Source organism: Taudactylus pleione, unplaced genomic scaffold (assembly GCF_031769625.1).
Source record: "Taudactylus pleione unplaced genomic scaffold, aTauple2 ptg000671l, whole genome shotgun sequence".
NCBI classification, from domain to species: Eukaryota; Metazoa; Chordata; class Amphibia; order Anura; family Myobatrachidae; genus Taudactylus; species Taudactylus pleione.
Window position 1 is genome coordinate 7,247,151 of NW_028285073.1, and position 15,975 is coordinate 7,263,125.

Consider the following 15,975-nt stretch of genomic DNA (forward strand, 5'->3'; position numbering starts at 1 on the left):
ATACCATCAATCAAAATGATCCTTTCAAAACCGGGAGCTTGGTAAATTCTCAATTTTTTTAGTGAAAAAAACGCAGTTTTTGATCGATCTGATCAGAGTTAAAAAACGGGACAAATAGGGACCAAATCGAATCTTAGTAAATTTATCCCCAAGTCTGAGGAGAAGAAGCTGCCACCCCTCCCAAAACTTCCTTCCTTCTAATGTTGGTAAGTAAGGGAAGTAATGAGAGCAGAGCAGATGCAAAAGGTATTAATAAATACCAAAGTGGCGCTACCACGGGATGTGATCCCCAACCCTGTTTAGAGCAGCTGTATAAGAAAGAGGATAGTCAGTCCTCACAAATATAGGGAAACAAAGATACAGAAATACTGCACTCTGATAAACAGGGTTCAATAGGTCATGTAATAAATTTAATCTGAATGAACAATTGCAACACACATGCTGAATATCAATATTCAAACACAATAAATGACAATACAATGGAATTAAAAAAATATATAATTAAAATAAAAAAATTGGTGAAGTTAAAATAATGCAAATGTCACTTATTTCCACAGGAAAAACATAGACCCAGATATATGAATGGGGAGTTTAGGTATATGTCCTTATAGAATACCCTCCTGATATATTGTTTTGTTCAGCATGCAATAGTATTGAAACACATCCAGTGTATAATTGTAATGCTTAGGCAATGTTAGCAAAGCTGGTTAAGCCAAGTACCTCAATTTTGGTCGCTAGGTATAGAGAATATATCTCTTTTTACCATGTTCCTTGCAATTCGGGTACAGACAGCTGGCGGCATGTGGGATCACCTCTGTATCGTCACAGCTTGTGTCTCCAACTCAGTCAGCATTTTTGACAAATCGGGTTCAGTCAGCTGGCAGTATATGAGTTCACTTCTTTGATCGTCACCGCTATTGCCTCGAATCCGGTCGGCTGGTGTTGCCGGTGTTATGAGGTCTAATTAACCTTGCAGCAGTAATCTTCTGTGGGTTTGTAAAGTATAAATGGACAAATAATAGCTCCCATTCAATCTGAGTAGTGAAAATGAATTAGAGCCAGTCCCTTGACGCGTTTCGCTGTGTATAGCCACAGCTTTATCAAAAGGTAATGACGGAAAGGCCCCTTTATAGGTCATTTCTAAAGTGGTTGTTAATTAACAGGTGTCACACATTCATCAATTTAACATATCAAATATAAATAATAATAATAATAATAATAAAACGGTTGTTGGCATAATAAATAGTGGGAGGCAGACCCACCTGAGTTTATTGCTGAAAAATATATTTATAATAGAGGAAACAGATATTCTCAACAATTAATAAATTCCAATAGGAAACTCACCAGCCACGCGTCTCCCATGTCGGCACACGTGATGTAAACAGACCATCATGTGAAGCGGAGGGACATGACGCGGCATAGTGATTCCCTCAGGTTCCGATCACATGGTATATACAATTTACAGCGTGAGAGACGATACCGTAACAGATGAATAACAATTAGCCATGTGTATCGGCAGCCTATGCACGTGATATAAACAATTGTCACGTGAGGCTTCAAATGGGTGTGATGACAATTTTGTCACAATCGTAAGCATCAATTAACTCTATCTGTTCGAGTTTCTCCCCTACATAAATGAAAATATGGGAAAGGAATTGTACATATTCCAAATAACAAAGATGGTTTACAGTAAAGTCCCTATAGAAAGCAAAGGGAACCTAATCATTATGTTGTCATGGTCAAACAATTAATGAAAAAACATAAACTCGGCTCACAAGATTAACTTGACAATAGTATACCACATTTCTTATTTTATATCGCTTATTCTCCCATATGTATAAAAGATATGTCGGAAGAGTATTATACAGTTCATAGGAAATATCTAGATCTAATAATAGATATACATAAAACGTATGGCCCTAATTAAAATATTAAAACAATATTAGTAAAAAAATAGATTAACATGGTATTCCAGATGACATGACATCACCCAACAAGACCTGTATGTGCCTGCTCTGCATACTAAGTTCAAAAGGCAATGGCTCTAAAGTATAGAATTTAATTCCACTGCTTCATTAAGGCCATTGGGATAGAGGGAATTCATGTTAAAAATCCAAAAAGTTTCCTGTTTACAAAGGAGTCTAAACCGATCGCCCCCTCGTATAGTAGTGGAGACCTTCTCAATACCGATGAGTCTCAATGAATGGTGATCCCCATTATGATGTTCAGTGAAATGTCGGGAAACACTGTGTGCAGGAGATTTATTTAAAATATTTCCTCGGTGTTCCATAAAACGGGTTTTTAAGTTCCGTATGGTTCTTCCAACATATCTCAGATTACAGCTGCAGCAGATGACATAAACTACAAATTTAGAGTTACAATTAATAAAATCTCTAATTGTATACTCTTCATCATTATCATGAGTCTTAATGTGTTTAGCACCATTACATACATAATTGCATGTAGTACATCTCCTGCCTCCGCATTTATAAAAAACAATAGGTTTAGGAGGTAACCATGAAATGCAGTATTAATTAACCAACTTTTATCAGAATTTCTTAGGAAACTGGGAGCCAGTAAATTTTTAAGGGACTTATTTTTCCTTAAGACAAGAATTGGTTTAGGTGGAATTAGATCTCCCAATATGTTGTCTTGTTTCAAAATATTGTAGTTTTTATTCACTATGTACTTAATGTCTCTAAATTTATTATTAAATGTAACTACAAATAATAAATCCTTGTTAAAATCCTTGTCCTGGGTGAGGGTGCTTTCTTTTTATTTTAATAGCATCTCTCTATCCATGAGAAGGACTTCATCATAGGCCTTTTTAGTCAGGTGGTTAGGATAACCTTTCGATCCAAAGGCTTCTGTCATTGGGATTGCTTGTTGTTTAAACGAGTCCAAGTCCGAGCAGTTCCTTCGCAGTCTCATGAGTTGGCCTTTTGGTATGTTTCGTTTCCATGCCGGATAATGTGCACTACCAAAGTGGTGCCCACTTCTGTAGTGTAGTTAGAAGTAACTATTTTCTTATTCTTGATCTCCAGGGATAAGTCTAAAAAATTAATGTGCTCACGGTGATAAGTGTGTGTGAATTGTAAATTGAACTTGTTCTTTCTGAGTGCTGATACAAAAAAAAGTGCTGTTTCAGGGGGCCCATCCCAAATAATAAATAAGCCATCAATGTAACGGCCATAGAGAACCAGGTCCGCCCCGAGCCCCACACGTAGTGGTCCTCGACCGCACCTATGTAAAGGTTGGCAAACCTGGTTCCCATGGCCGTCCCCATCACCTGCAATTAAAGTGTCCAAAAACAAAAAATAATTGTGACTAAGAATGTAAGATATAGATTTTAGCAGGAAGGTCATATGTCGATCTCCATCGGAAAGGAGTCGGTTCCGAATGGCAGAGCTCATGGGGGCGGTAACGTCTTGGACACCAACAGAGCTTGCCCTTTTCCCGATGAGACATGGTACTGTCTTTATTATACGTGGTACATTTGTGTCTTTCAAACTATGTTTTATATTGACAAAAGTGGCTCATCATATTCGCTTCTCTGCCAAAAAGTGCTGAATGCAAAAACATTGTAAGTACAGCAGAGATGCTCGAAAGTTTTAAACCGGTGTTTATGGTCATGGTTCACCATTTATGTTTAATGTTTGCCATTTGCAATTACAAACAGCCAAAATGTATATATTTTAGCTTAAACATGTACTAGTTCAATTGTGTGCAAACTGGTTCAAATATAATCCAACCGGTTTAACTGATCTTAGTGAATTTTCAATTTGGGACTACAAAATCCACAACAGGTAGAAAGAGCACAGTTACACCCATAAAGAAGCCGACGCATTAGTATTATATTACAGTACATCCTTATATTTTATTTCACAAAATCCTGACAAAAATTAGTTTTCAAAAATTGATCCACCACTTTGAAGGGAAGAAACATAAACAGGTGTTACACTGTGTACAGCCTTCTGAAATTAGAAAGATTGGTACAGAAAGTGAAAAAAGTTTTAGAAAATTTGAGCCCAAACTTGAGTAAACAAAAACAAGGGGCCTCCGGACGTGATGAAAAAGTTGCATTCAAATATGAACTGTCCTTCGGCATGCACGAACCTCCCAGTAGCCCTCATTACAGCAGGGTACTGTCAGGAAACCAATGGAGTGTGACAAACCAAACAGTGGGCTTTATTTATTAAGCAATTACTCAAATAGTCATATATTTTTTTTAATTTTTATTTCCTTGGTTTATCTACCTAATGAGTTGATGTGGAAATCACTCAGTCCAGTAACTTATTGCAGCATTCATATGACACTTAAAAGAGTATGAAACTTGAAGCCAAGGACAGTAAGAATACTTAGGATTCAATATGTTCTTGTTTTGCAAGATGGTTAAGAACCTGGAGATGGGTTTCAAACTTGAAGTCTGCAGCTTTATTGGTGTTGTTATTACTCTGATGTAAAGCACTGGAGACGCTGTGGGGAGCTGCGCCATAGCGGCTGGTCATGAATGCAGAAGGTGGTGGACGCCCATAAGATGCTGAATAGATGCTTCTCAGCTCTTCAGAAGATTGGTCTCTCCACAGCTTTTGCTTTTCCTTCAAAAGACCGAAATTGGTTGGTGGATCTGAAAAATAAAATGTTTTAATTTACATTATGAATAGGCAAGAAATTAATCTGCATTTAAGCACTGTACATCCACAAAATAAGAACAGAAAACCTTCAAACAAATGAATCACCATTATTTGAAAGAAGTTTACTGTTTAGTGTCTGTCACTAAGAACTATCATCTTATCTACTGTATATAAAACTTCTGTATGGCCTGTCTCGTTTCCAACATGAACGAGCACTAATCTGATATTACTAATCTAATATTACATGAAAACCTACACATGTAACATTTCAAACAGATATTTAGCAGATTTAGGAAGGTTTAGTTAATTAAGTTAAGAGCTAGTTAATTAGTATATCTGATCCTTGTTGAACTGTACAGTATTTTAGTGAATCATAGTGTTAAGTAGCCACTATACCAATTAAGTGCCAATATTGTGATTGTGGCAAATCTGTGTTTTGTTTGTACTTTATGCCATAGACACGATGCCTTACCCTAAATAATATTTTAAGAAATGTGCCCTGTTATGGTGGTGTCCTTAGAAATAATTACTGATTTATTTTGGCACAATTCTAGTCTGATTAGTGTCTGTCTCTGGGGTGAAATCCTTGCTTCTCTGTTGTAGTGTGAAAGGGGGAAGGAACAAGAGTGCTGCTGAAGACAAGAGACAATCCTCCCAGACACACACTCAGAATGTAACATCAGAGCCTGCGATAATCCATATACTAAAACATTATTAAAAAAAAAAACAAATAAATCTCATTTGAGGTACCACACCAGGATCACCCCAGTGCTGCTTAAGCATTGAAACAGGCATCTCTAAATGTGGGTGCACAGATGTTTGTTCAGGTACCTGTTATAGAAGATCAAGCCCAATGCCTAGTTGTACCATGGAGGGTTATAATTAATTTATTTGTTTTTCAGACAAAAGACAGACAAGGTAGCGCAAACAGTGCACGTTTCAGCTATCTCATCTTATAGAGTCAACAATTTTTTTCTGACAGAATTTCTATTGGGTTTTCGTTAAATCACATTTTGAAAAATTCCACTCTTTGTATTTTTTACCATGTAAAGAATTGGGATGGCGATATATAATGTGGCAATTTTAAAACCAGTGGTTTTTTTTTACATCGGTATGGCCTATAGCAAATCTGATGACTTAAAAACCAGCGGTTTCACTAAACCACACTGTTCTAAATATCCATCCTGATCTCTGCAAGCTCAGAGCTAGTGCTAAAATATATTTGCATGCTGGTGCACCTACTCCATGGAGACTTAGGAAGGGATGCTATCACTCTGCCAGCCATCCTGTAGGGTGGTGGAAACTTTTCTCCAGCAAACTAATGTACTTCAGCAGAAATTGAGGCATACCAGCACAAATCAAAGGCAAGGGATGTCATCAAAAACATTTTGAGCTTCAAAAATTAGGCCAAGTGGAGCAGACATTTTGTAGGCTGATCCAATATTTAGAATGCATCAATTCACTCACAATCGCAACAATACTGAACAAGTGAAGCTTGAATGTATCTATTACATACACACAGTAGAGACAGACGTTTTGTGTCAGACGTTCCAAGTGAATTGATAAACTGATATTCAAGAGAAAGCTGTATATTTCACGTCTGCTTCCACTGTAGGCCACAAATGGTAGGCAATAATCCATACTGTGTATCTCTTTTATGTTGCTCTAGCAAGATGCCTGTAAGACCATGATATCACAGCTTATAACAACTTGAGTCAGAAAAAGCAAATTAGTTTTACAGTACCTTCAACAGGAAAGTCAGATCTCTCTGGAGCCCAAGTTAAACTGTTCCCATCCCAGCTGCGGAGAGGCGGTAAGGTAGTGTTTCCGTGCCTTATAAAATGATCATCATATAGTGAAACTAGACACCTAGAATTAGGCTCTCCGTGATGGGAGAGTAAATGTTGTTTAGGCAAACCCTGTAACACAATATAGAAAGAATTATATAATATAATGACTGACAGCCACACAATGCTGTGATACCCCTGCAGATATATAACAACTGCCCATTGGATCATTATTTGGTGCGGTAGAAGAAAATAATGGAAGATTATTAGAACCGCACGCAATTCTGATGTTCACGTATTTGACCAATTATTTGCAACTGCGCATGCGCGGAAATGTCTGAAGGCTCCAATGGCGCATCCGTTACTTACACAGAGTGCACGCACAAAGGTGCAGACAGTATCAGAAATGTGGAAAAGTGACTGGCGCTCCTGGGCGGTGACTGGGAGGTGGCTGGTAGTACACACAAAGATAGTCCGTCCAGTGTGTGTTATAGAAGTGTCGCGGCCTGTCAGTACAAGTGGCTGCATCCACAGACGCACAGTTGCAAGCATAGGAGGCCATGGGCAGATAGAGAAACTGCACCTGCCATAAGGGCAACCATGACTGATGGTGGGGTATAATGACGCAAATGGGTATTAGAGCATGCAGGGCCATCGGGAGCTCACACAGGCCTGGGTACTGGGGGCATGCCCAAGTCCAGGAGACGTGGCCACACACCATCACAAAAAAAGACACAAAAAAACAGTAGTATCGGTGACACACACACACATTTGTCCCCCAGCAGCTGACCATGTGCCTCCCTAAACTTTTGGACGGTGACTGTTTACCCATCCAGACCTGGTCTACATGTCATCCAAACCCAGGCATCCTTCTAATGTCTCGCCTGTGGACTGCTCACTCCACTGCTGCTGGATGCCCGAGCCCCTCCTATAGCTGTCAGGACCACTCTGGCTTCCGGTGTGCATTGGCTTCTCCTCACCGCACCTTGTCCAGCTGCATCAACTACTGCCGAGATGTCGCCGCTGCTGTCAGACCGGGCTTCCCAGGATCGGCATTTGCAGTCAGAGCCGGATTTAGACCTCATGGGGCCCTAGGCAGGATACCAGTTTGGGACCCCACTCCCTCAAACTACCCTCATATCCTCTCCATCACAGCCCCTCACAGCACGGTTGATGCTAGATCCTATGTAGCTAAAGGACCTCTGTGACCTATCAACCACGTGACCGCTGCAGGAGGCTGGACCGCTCCTGTGTTACCATCCACTAGTAGCGAGCTACCGTGCCCGAAGCGTGGTGAGCGTAACACTTTTGGCCCCCCCGTTCTCATACTTGCCCCCCCTTTCAGCGCCGGTCACGTGAATGTGACGCCACAGGTCCCCTGCAGCCCCCTATTCTAGTCATAACCCTCACAGCACCCCTCACCACAGTCCCAGTCCTCACAGCCCCCCTCACTCCCCTTATCACAGCCTCTCCATCACAGCCCTCCATCACATCTCAGTCCCCCTCATCACAGCCCCCTCATCGCAGCCCCCTCCATCACAGCCAATCCATCACAGCTCCTCATATCCCCTCTTCACAGCCCCTCCTCCACAGCCCCTCCCCATAGCCCCCTCCACCACAGCCCCTCCACCACAGCCTCTCAGCATAGCCCCCTCCACCACAGCCTCTCCGCATAGCCCCCTCCATCACAGCCTCTCCTCATAGCCCCCTCCATCACAGCCTCTCCTCATAGCCCCCTCCATCATAGCACCCTCCATCATAGCCTCTCCGCATAGCCCCCTCCATCACAGCCTCTCCTCATAGCCCCCTCCATCACAGCCTCTCCGCATAGCCCCCTTCATCACAGCCTCTCCTCATAGCCCCCTCCAACCCAGCCCCTCCTCATAGCCCCCCACTTAGACTTACTTGGACTTACCTGGACTTGGTGGCTCCAACAGCGGCAGCAGAAGACTGGCGGCGGGGGACCGGTCTAGCAGCGACGTCGGCGCCGGGAACCCTCCTGAGCGCTGCCCGGAGGCTCTCTGGGGTGGAGGCAGGACCACGTGACGTCATGACGCTCTGGGAGCGCTGTAATCAAGTAATTTTTCGGGCAAAGGGGCCTGTCCACGGGCCCTAGGCGAGCGCCTAGGATGCCTAGCGGGAAATCCGTCCCTGTTTGCAGTGTGTTGCACGGTGCTGCAAAGGGGGACATTTGTATACCTCAGCAGCTGACCAGACTATGCATGGCACCACAAAGTGACACCACATGCTGCAAAGAGGGACAATGTTTCCCTCAGCAGCGGACCCAGGCCCCAGCCGGGCCCCTCCAGCAAGCCTATAATTAGTACCCTTTCCCCCACTCTCGGTGATCCTGACAGCATGCGCTGATGTTAAAAGTGGGCGTCTTAGTCCTTGCACATTCGGCCAAATGCATGTACACAAGGAAAGGAGTTTGTAGCACTGTAGAGGCATTTGCAGATGGGTGACTGCCAATACATGCTGCTGTGTGCGCTTTTCCGCGTGACTCAGAAAGCGGGAGTATGGAGTGGGAACACTTAGGAAGGGGGAATTTAATTAAAACATTTTCACTGTAGGTTTACTGTTTTTTTTTTACTCTTTCATTAGTATGCATTGTCATTTATAATACATTTTACAGGAATATTTCAATAATAATAATATGCATGAGCGGCATCACCAACCCATAATGGCTGCTGTTAAAAAAAGTATTGTGTGTTGTATTAGTTGTGATACTTCAATATGATATTTTCATGATTTTTTTTCACAGGCTTAAAGCAGATTATAACACAAGTGCATGGAGTGAGCAGAACTTAACCAGAATATAAACGCTGATTTACCTCCATCCGCTTAAGGTAAAATCTTCTCTGTATTCTATCTGGTTTACTGTCTGGAAACCGAACAAAGTCTATGCCATAGCAACTGTTGGTTGTCGAGAGGCTGCTTCTCTTAAACTACAAAGAAAACAGTGATTATAGATTTAAAAAACCTGTGCTCTTACTGTAAGCTGAAACTGATGGGACTGCAAGTGCTCAGGGGCAGAACTACAGTGAGAGCAAGGGTACAGTTGTTGTGTGGATTACAGTCGTTGGGGGGGAACTCGCCTCCCCCTGCAAATTATAATGCAGTGGTACCGGAGTTTAAATTCATTTCTTACGTTCTCCAGCTTACTGATGCTCCCTCTAGTGATCAGGCCATGCCTTTTAATAATTACTAATAAAAAGTATACTTGTGATAGGTATATGACAGTGTAAGCTTCTTCCTACTGGTTACTATAAGAAATGTGGACTTACCATTGAGGGAGCTTCAGTAAGCCAGAAGAGGTGATAAATGATCTGCTTCATATAAAGGGGGCCTTTACAAATTTTGCTATGCAGCCCCCAAAGTTTAGTTATGCCGCTGCAAGTGATAGTTTGACTTACAGTATATACAAATAAGTTACATGATAAAAAAAAACTAGTACTGAAATCCATAGCTGGGGAAAGGAACAGACAGGGGTTGTCTAAAGTTACTTATGCCGGTGATACTGCCAGCTGCTCCACCAACATCTTAATGGCAGAATTACATTGCTATATAGGAAGCGCTCAGGGTATACCAGAAAATTCCAATAATTAAACACACCCTATTTTCCCCCATGTTAGCCAAATGAGGAAGGGGGTGTTTAAGTTAAATTAGTATTATGTACCCAGCCTTGGGGAGAGAGAAAGTGGACGGAGATAAAGTACCAACCAATCAGCTCCTAGCTGTCACTTTACAGGCTGTGTTTGAAAAATGATAGTTAGGAGCTGTCTGGTTGGTACTTTGGACCTCATTCAGAGGCGGTCGTTAGTTGCAAGCGGTTGCACTGAATCAGGGCGGCCGCTTGCATCCTGAACGGCCGCCTCCTTGTCGATCGTTAAGCTGTGGGTTACCACCCACAGCTTAATGACCCACCAGGTTGATGGTCGCGATGGTGATCACCATTGCGACCATCGGGGCTTACGACCAGACCCTAAGGTTGGGTCTGGGCACTCGTAAGCCCCAGGGAGCTTTCTGCTCTGATGGAGCAGGAAGCTCCCCACTGACATCACTGCTGATGTCAGTGCGGACGCCCACAAAACGGTAGGCGTTCGTAAAGTAACGCCTCCATTTTGGAAACATCGACAGCCGCCCCTTTGGTAACGAGCTCCGGAGCGACAGAGTTTCTCCGTCGCTCCGGGCTTGCGCACGCGCAGTGCGACCGATTCTGAATGAGGTCCATTATCTCTGCCCACTTTATCTCTCTCCAAGGCTTAGTACATAGACCTCAAACACTCCAAAGTATAGTAGACATACAGGCTAGAAAACGAATATGAATAAAAATAATACATCCCTCTTATTTTGCATACTTGTGGTAATATTATACTTGAGATAGTGATGTTCCTTGTGTGAAGTATGAGTAATATGAGACAGTAGAGGTATCACAGCTGCCTTTGAGTGCTCCATGATGAAATGCACTGTATAACTGTAGGTAAAACACACCTGGATGGGGAAATGAGTCAGACTGGCAGGTATGATCCACTCTGGCTCCAAATATCCCAACCAATATTTATTACACTGCTGATAAATGACAGTACCTTTTTCCTCTCCTCCACCCAGTTTCCAATCAGAACTTTGTTGTTATATCGCTGCTCTATTCTCCATCCTGGGAGAGACCATTTCTTACTATCTGAGTATTCAGCCATAGTGTGTGACTGCGGTGTGTAAGGTTTTCCTCTGTGATCTGTGTCACCATAAACCTGTAGTTACTGGGAGATCACATCTCGCTGCTCTTACTGCAGTCACAATGTTTACTGCTGCCATGGAAACCGTAACAGTGTCAGCTCAGTTCCATTGTGTCAGTTCATTGTTCCATCAGTGTCATTTTACTTCCTATTTATCAGTATCCTATGGAAAAATTCTGGACATATCATACACAGCTCATATACATAACCCTGGCGCATACAGTACTGTTTCATCACTGATCAATAACTTTCTGGAGATCACCCAATGAGGCAATTCACAAATGTTTTATTTTATTTTCATTTTTTTTTAAATTACAAAATTGCAAACGTTGTAATATAATCTATAGGGACACTTGGATACAGAGAATGTGCATTTATTATACATAATGGGCAAATGGCTGGACGTGCAGATAGTTGTGACAGCCAGATTTATTACCTTACGCTAATGCGAGTCTCTGTGGAAAGCCATACCACGCAGTGTTTTTCCGTCATCATTAGTATCGGCACATGTAACGTGCTGGGCCAGAAACAGTCTCCCCATCACTGTACACACGGCTCTATAGCACAGAGCTCCAGCTACATGGCCATGACACTCCCATGAGATGGATCTCTTGCGTGCGACCGCAACGTTGCCGCCCAGTAACGCCCATTTCACGCAAGAAGAGGTCCGGCCAAGTTCAGTTTCTTTGCTAAATCTTGTTATTTGCAGCCATATACAGAGCTTCGTGTAACATGTGAATAACTGTTGAAGCAAGCACCATTGCTGATTTGCATTACACCAGATAAAACGGAATCAGTATGAATGACCGCCGGACTACAGCCCAGCGGTTCAAACCCCTACGGCGCAGGTAAGTATACTATCCCTAACCCTCCCTTAGGGGAGTGTTTAACCCTAATCTCCCCCCTAGTGCCTAACCCTAACCCCCCCTCCCCGCACCCTAAACCTAACCCTCCCAAGAGGGTGCCTAACCCCAACCTCCCCCCCTAGTCCCTAAACCTAACCCCCCCCTTCCCCTAGCCTAACCCTAACCTTCCTCAGGGGTTGCCCAACCCTAATTCCCCCCGGGGGTCCCTAAACCTAAGCCCCCCATCCCCAGCTAAGTGTATACTTACCCCCCAGCTGAGGACGATCGGTCCGGCGTCCTCTCAGCGTTCCGGCTTCGGGATTAACATAGGCAGTGGCGGAACTCCCGGAGACAATGGAGTAATTTGCCGCTGGGTGCCAGCCCTGAAGGGGGCACCTTGCTCCATTGTCCCCCGGCCGTTCCGGGTACTGCTGAGGAGCTGCATGGAGAAGGAGCACCGCTGATCGGCGCTCCACCTCCAGTGGCGTAACTATGGGTGGTGCAGGGTGTGCGGTTGCACCCCCTGCACCCTCCATTTGCCGGGCGCCCGCTGAGTGTGTTACCAGCTGGCGCCCGTTCCTTCTTTCCTCCCAGCGGCAGCCGGAGCTCACTCCTGAGCTCCGGGTCCAGCAATGCACTATGGGAGTGACGTCATGACGTCACTCCCATAGTTCTGAGGAGTGGGCGCCAGGGACGGACGGCAGCAGCACTGGAGCGGGGTTTAAGGTAAGTATTTTATTTTTTTGTGTGTGTGTGTGCGCGCGTGGCAGGGAGGGGGTGCTCACTACAGGGGGCTTACTACAGGGGGTACTACAGGGGCTTACTACTGGGGGCACTACGGAGCTTACTACTGGGGGCATTACAGGGGGCTTACTACTGGGGCACTACAGGGGGCATTACTGGGGGCACTACAGGGAGCTTACTACTGGGGGCATTACTGGGGGCTTACTACTGGGGGCACTACAGGGGGCTTACTACTGGGGGCATTACTGGAGGGGCACTACAGGGGGCTTTCTACTGGGGTCACTACAGGGGCTTACTACAGGGGGCATTACTGGGGGGGGCACTACAGGGGGCTTACTACTGGGGGCACTACAGGGGGCTTACTACTGGGGGCATTACTGGGGGGGCACTAAGGGGGCTTACTACTGGGGGCATTACAGGGGGCTTACTACTGGGGCATTACAGGAGGCTTACTACTGGGGGCATTACAGGGGGCTTACTACTGGGGGAACTAAAGGGGGCATTACTGGGGGGTCACTACAGGGGGCTTACTACTGGGGGCACTATTGGGAGCACTACAACTGGGGGCACTACAGGGGCCCTTACTACTGGGGGCACTTCAAGGGGCATTACTACTGGGGCACTGCAGGGAGCATTACTACTGGGGCACTACAAGGGCATTACAACTGGGGGCACTACAGGGACCCTTACTACTGGTGGCACTGCATAGAGGGACGGACAACTACTGGAGGTACTGCATAGGGGGACCATTACTGGGGGGCACTACATAGGCGGGCACTGCATAGGGGGACCTCTACAGAGGGCACTGCACAGGGGGACCACTACTGGGGGAACTGCATAGGGGGACGGCGGCAGCTGGGGCTGGCATAGGTGCTGGGGGGGTGGTTAACTTTTATTGGGCTGGGAGCACCAACATTTATCTTGCCTCCGGGCACCTGGGATGAAGTTACGCCACTGAACATAGGCGTTGGTATTTCAACGCCTATGTTAAATCCCTTACCGGGATTCCTGTATCGGGATTGAGACCGGCGGCCATGAACCGCCGGTCTCATAACTACATCCCGATAAAACAACCTAACCGTCTGTAGTTGCCATGGATCTACAAGTTGCAGCATGCCAAAGGCATACTGGGATTTGTAGTTCAACAACAGCTAAAGAGCCAAAGATTGACTACTTAGATATTAAACTATTTTGTTCTTACTGATCCTAACATTTGAGGCTGTTCCTGTATTGATCCTTTTCATTCATTCGCATTGCAGCTCTGCTCGTAGCAAGTACTTGTCTCTATATCAATGTCTACACTTACAGCTGAAGAGACGGAACTAGGCTTCATTCATTTACAAATTCAGTGATGTTCAAATCTTATATATTTCATTCAGTCTTTACCTGTTCATCTCTCTTTTTCTGGTGTGTACTGGCCTAGTTTTGGGGCTTATCTACAAGTGGACGCATACGCCCTCAGGATGCACACAGAGAAAGGTCGTGTGTATATACATGCAGGTGTTCAGTTAGATATTTCTAATAATGTGTCCAAGTCATAACCAGTAGCATGTGCCCACAAAAAGAAAGCGTAGAGGCTAGACTATAGGCCTAATTCAGATTTGTGCAGTATTGCACAGCTGCAGGCAGGTGAGCCAAGAGGGGGGGGGGGAGGTAGTAATTGGGGGAGGGCCCGGCGGAGCAGCTGCTGTGTGCTGGGCTGCAGTGAGAGTGAGCAGCAGCCACAGCAGTCTCCTATGCCTGTGGAGGGGAGCAATCATGCTGATTGCGCCTCCCTGGGGCTTTGCACCGGGCTGAGGGGCTCACAGCACCCTCCTCCCCAGCACGCCTCCCACAATTAGACCACGTCCTTTTATCCGGGCCCGGCCAGCCTCTCTACGCCCCTGGCCGCAGGAAAGCAATACACCTGCCCGCTCCAAGGCAAGGAAATATGTGTCTTTAGATGCAGACCCTGGCCTCAGCACTCCTAGGAAATGGGGGTGACGCGCCCCCATTACCAGGAACACAAGGCAGCACCATCCCATTCCCACCCCCAAACAGCCACAGCATGTGAATTATGCTGAGGCTTAGGGGCACTGTATACGATCATGCATGACTCGTTCTGCACACGCACAGACGCGCCACCTTAGGAAGTGTACATAAACCATCAGGTTTACTTTACATACATTTCTGAATCAGGCCCACTACCAGTAGTAAAGTCTTATCAATCTATTAGTACACATATAATAATGTAATAAAATGTCATATACACAAGAGGAAATATTTTCTAGAGTGATTAATAAACGTGAGTCGCATTTGCAACAGAAAATGGAATTAAATATATACATAACAAATAAATGTAGTTAAACCTGAGGGCCTGATTCAGAGCCGCTCGTAAGCGGCCGCTAGTTCGCCCTGAGCGATGTTCGCACATCTGCGCATGCGTATGGGTCATAGTGCGCATGCGCTAACCAGTCATTGCGGTCGGAAATCGAGCGCTCGCAAAATAGCGAGAGCCTGCTAATTTGAGTGACAGGATGAGGCGTTTGTGGGTGGTAACAGGGGAAGGTGCTTGAAAACGGGGAGTGGTGATCCGAACGCAGGCGTGCCAAACAGTCAAAACGGGCGTTTTAAGGGTGTGCCTAATTAACAAAGCAGCGTCATCGACCACGTCACTTGGTTGTTTCTTAGCCTGAACTGTTCGCATGATTGCGGTAGGAAAATCCTACCACAAGCACTGCGAGCAGTTCAGATGCCTTTCGATGTACTCGATTAATCAAATAAATAGCGGAGATGACGTAGGATGCGAGCGGCCAGGGGGCATCTTTACAAAATAGCGAGCGCATGTTTCGTTCGCTCGCTCAGACATAGAGGCGTCAACAGACCGCAAAGAGTGAGCGCTCAATTTAAATAGCCGGCCCCTTTTTCTGAACGAGCGAGTGCAAATAGCGTCCGGCTCTGAATCAGGCCCTGAGTTACTTATGTTCAATTAAATACATTTTTATGTTTTCCTTTTTCAAAATGAAATGGTAATATTGCTATGATATAATTGTGACGCTAAAGCTGCATACACACGGTACAACCTGCACAACCAACGATATCGCTGATAGATTTCCCTTCAACTTTCTGCAGTGCAGGGCAAACGATTTTGGGTGTACACACTGATAGATATCTATGATAGATATTTCAGTGAAGTCATCTCTTAACATGCAAATTGTGTTGAAATCGTCCAAGTTGGCCTGCATGTACG

The 15,975-nt window shown here is 44.8% G+C and overlaps 1 protein-coding gene across 1 annotated transcript; it reads right to left on the reverse strand.

The window, feature by feature from the left end:
• Window positions 1–3,852: 3,852 nt before the first annotated feature.
• Window positions 3,853–11,184, reverse strand: CFAP107 (cilia and flagella associated protein 107). Its single transcript, XM_088455784.1, has 4 exons — window positions 11,011–11,184; window positions 9,256–9,369; window positions 6,379–6,553; window positions 3,853–4,627 (listed from the first exon to the last, which is right to left on the reverse strand). Exons 1-4 carry the CDS (start codon window positions 11,116–11,118, stop codon window positions 4,359–4,361), a joined length of 666 nt encoding a protein of 221 aa, XP_088311910.1. The 5' UTR covers window positions 11,119–11,184; the 3' UTR covers window positions 3,853–4,358.
• Window positions 11,185–15,975: the final 4,791 nt, after the last annotated feature.

Coding starts and splice junctions, on each gene's coding strand:
- CFAP107 (XM_088455784.1), bottom strand. CDS start 11,118: ATGGCTGAATACTCAGATAGTAAGAAATGGTCTCTCCCAGGATGGAGA. Junction 9,370..11,010: donor GGGTGGAGGAGAGGAAAAAG/GTACTGTCATTT, acceptor TTTTCTTTGTAG/TTTAAGAGAAGCAGCCTCTC. Junction 4,628..6,378: donor ATCTGACTTTCCTGTTGAAG/GTACTGTAAAAC, acceptor TTTATTTTTCAG/ATCCACCAACCAATTTCGGT.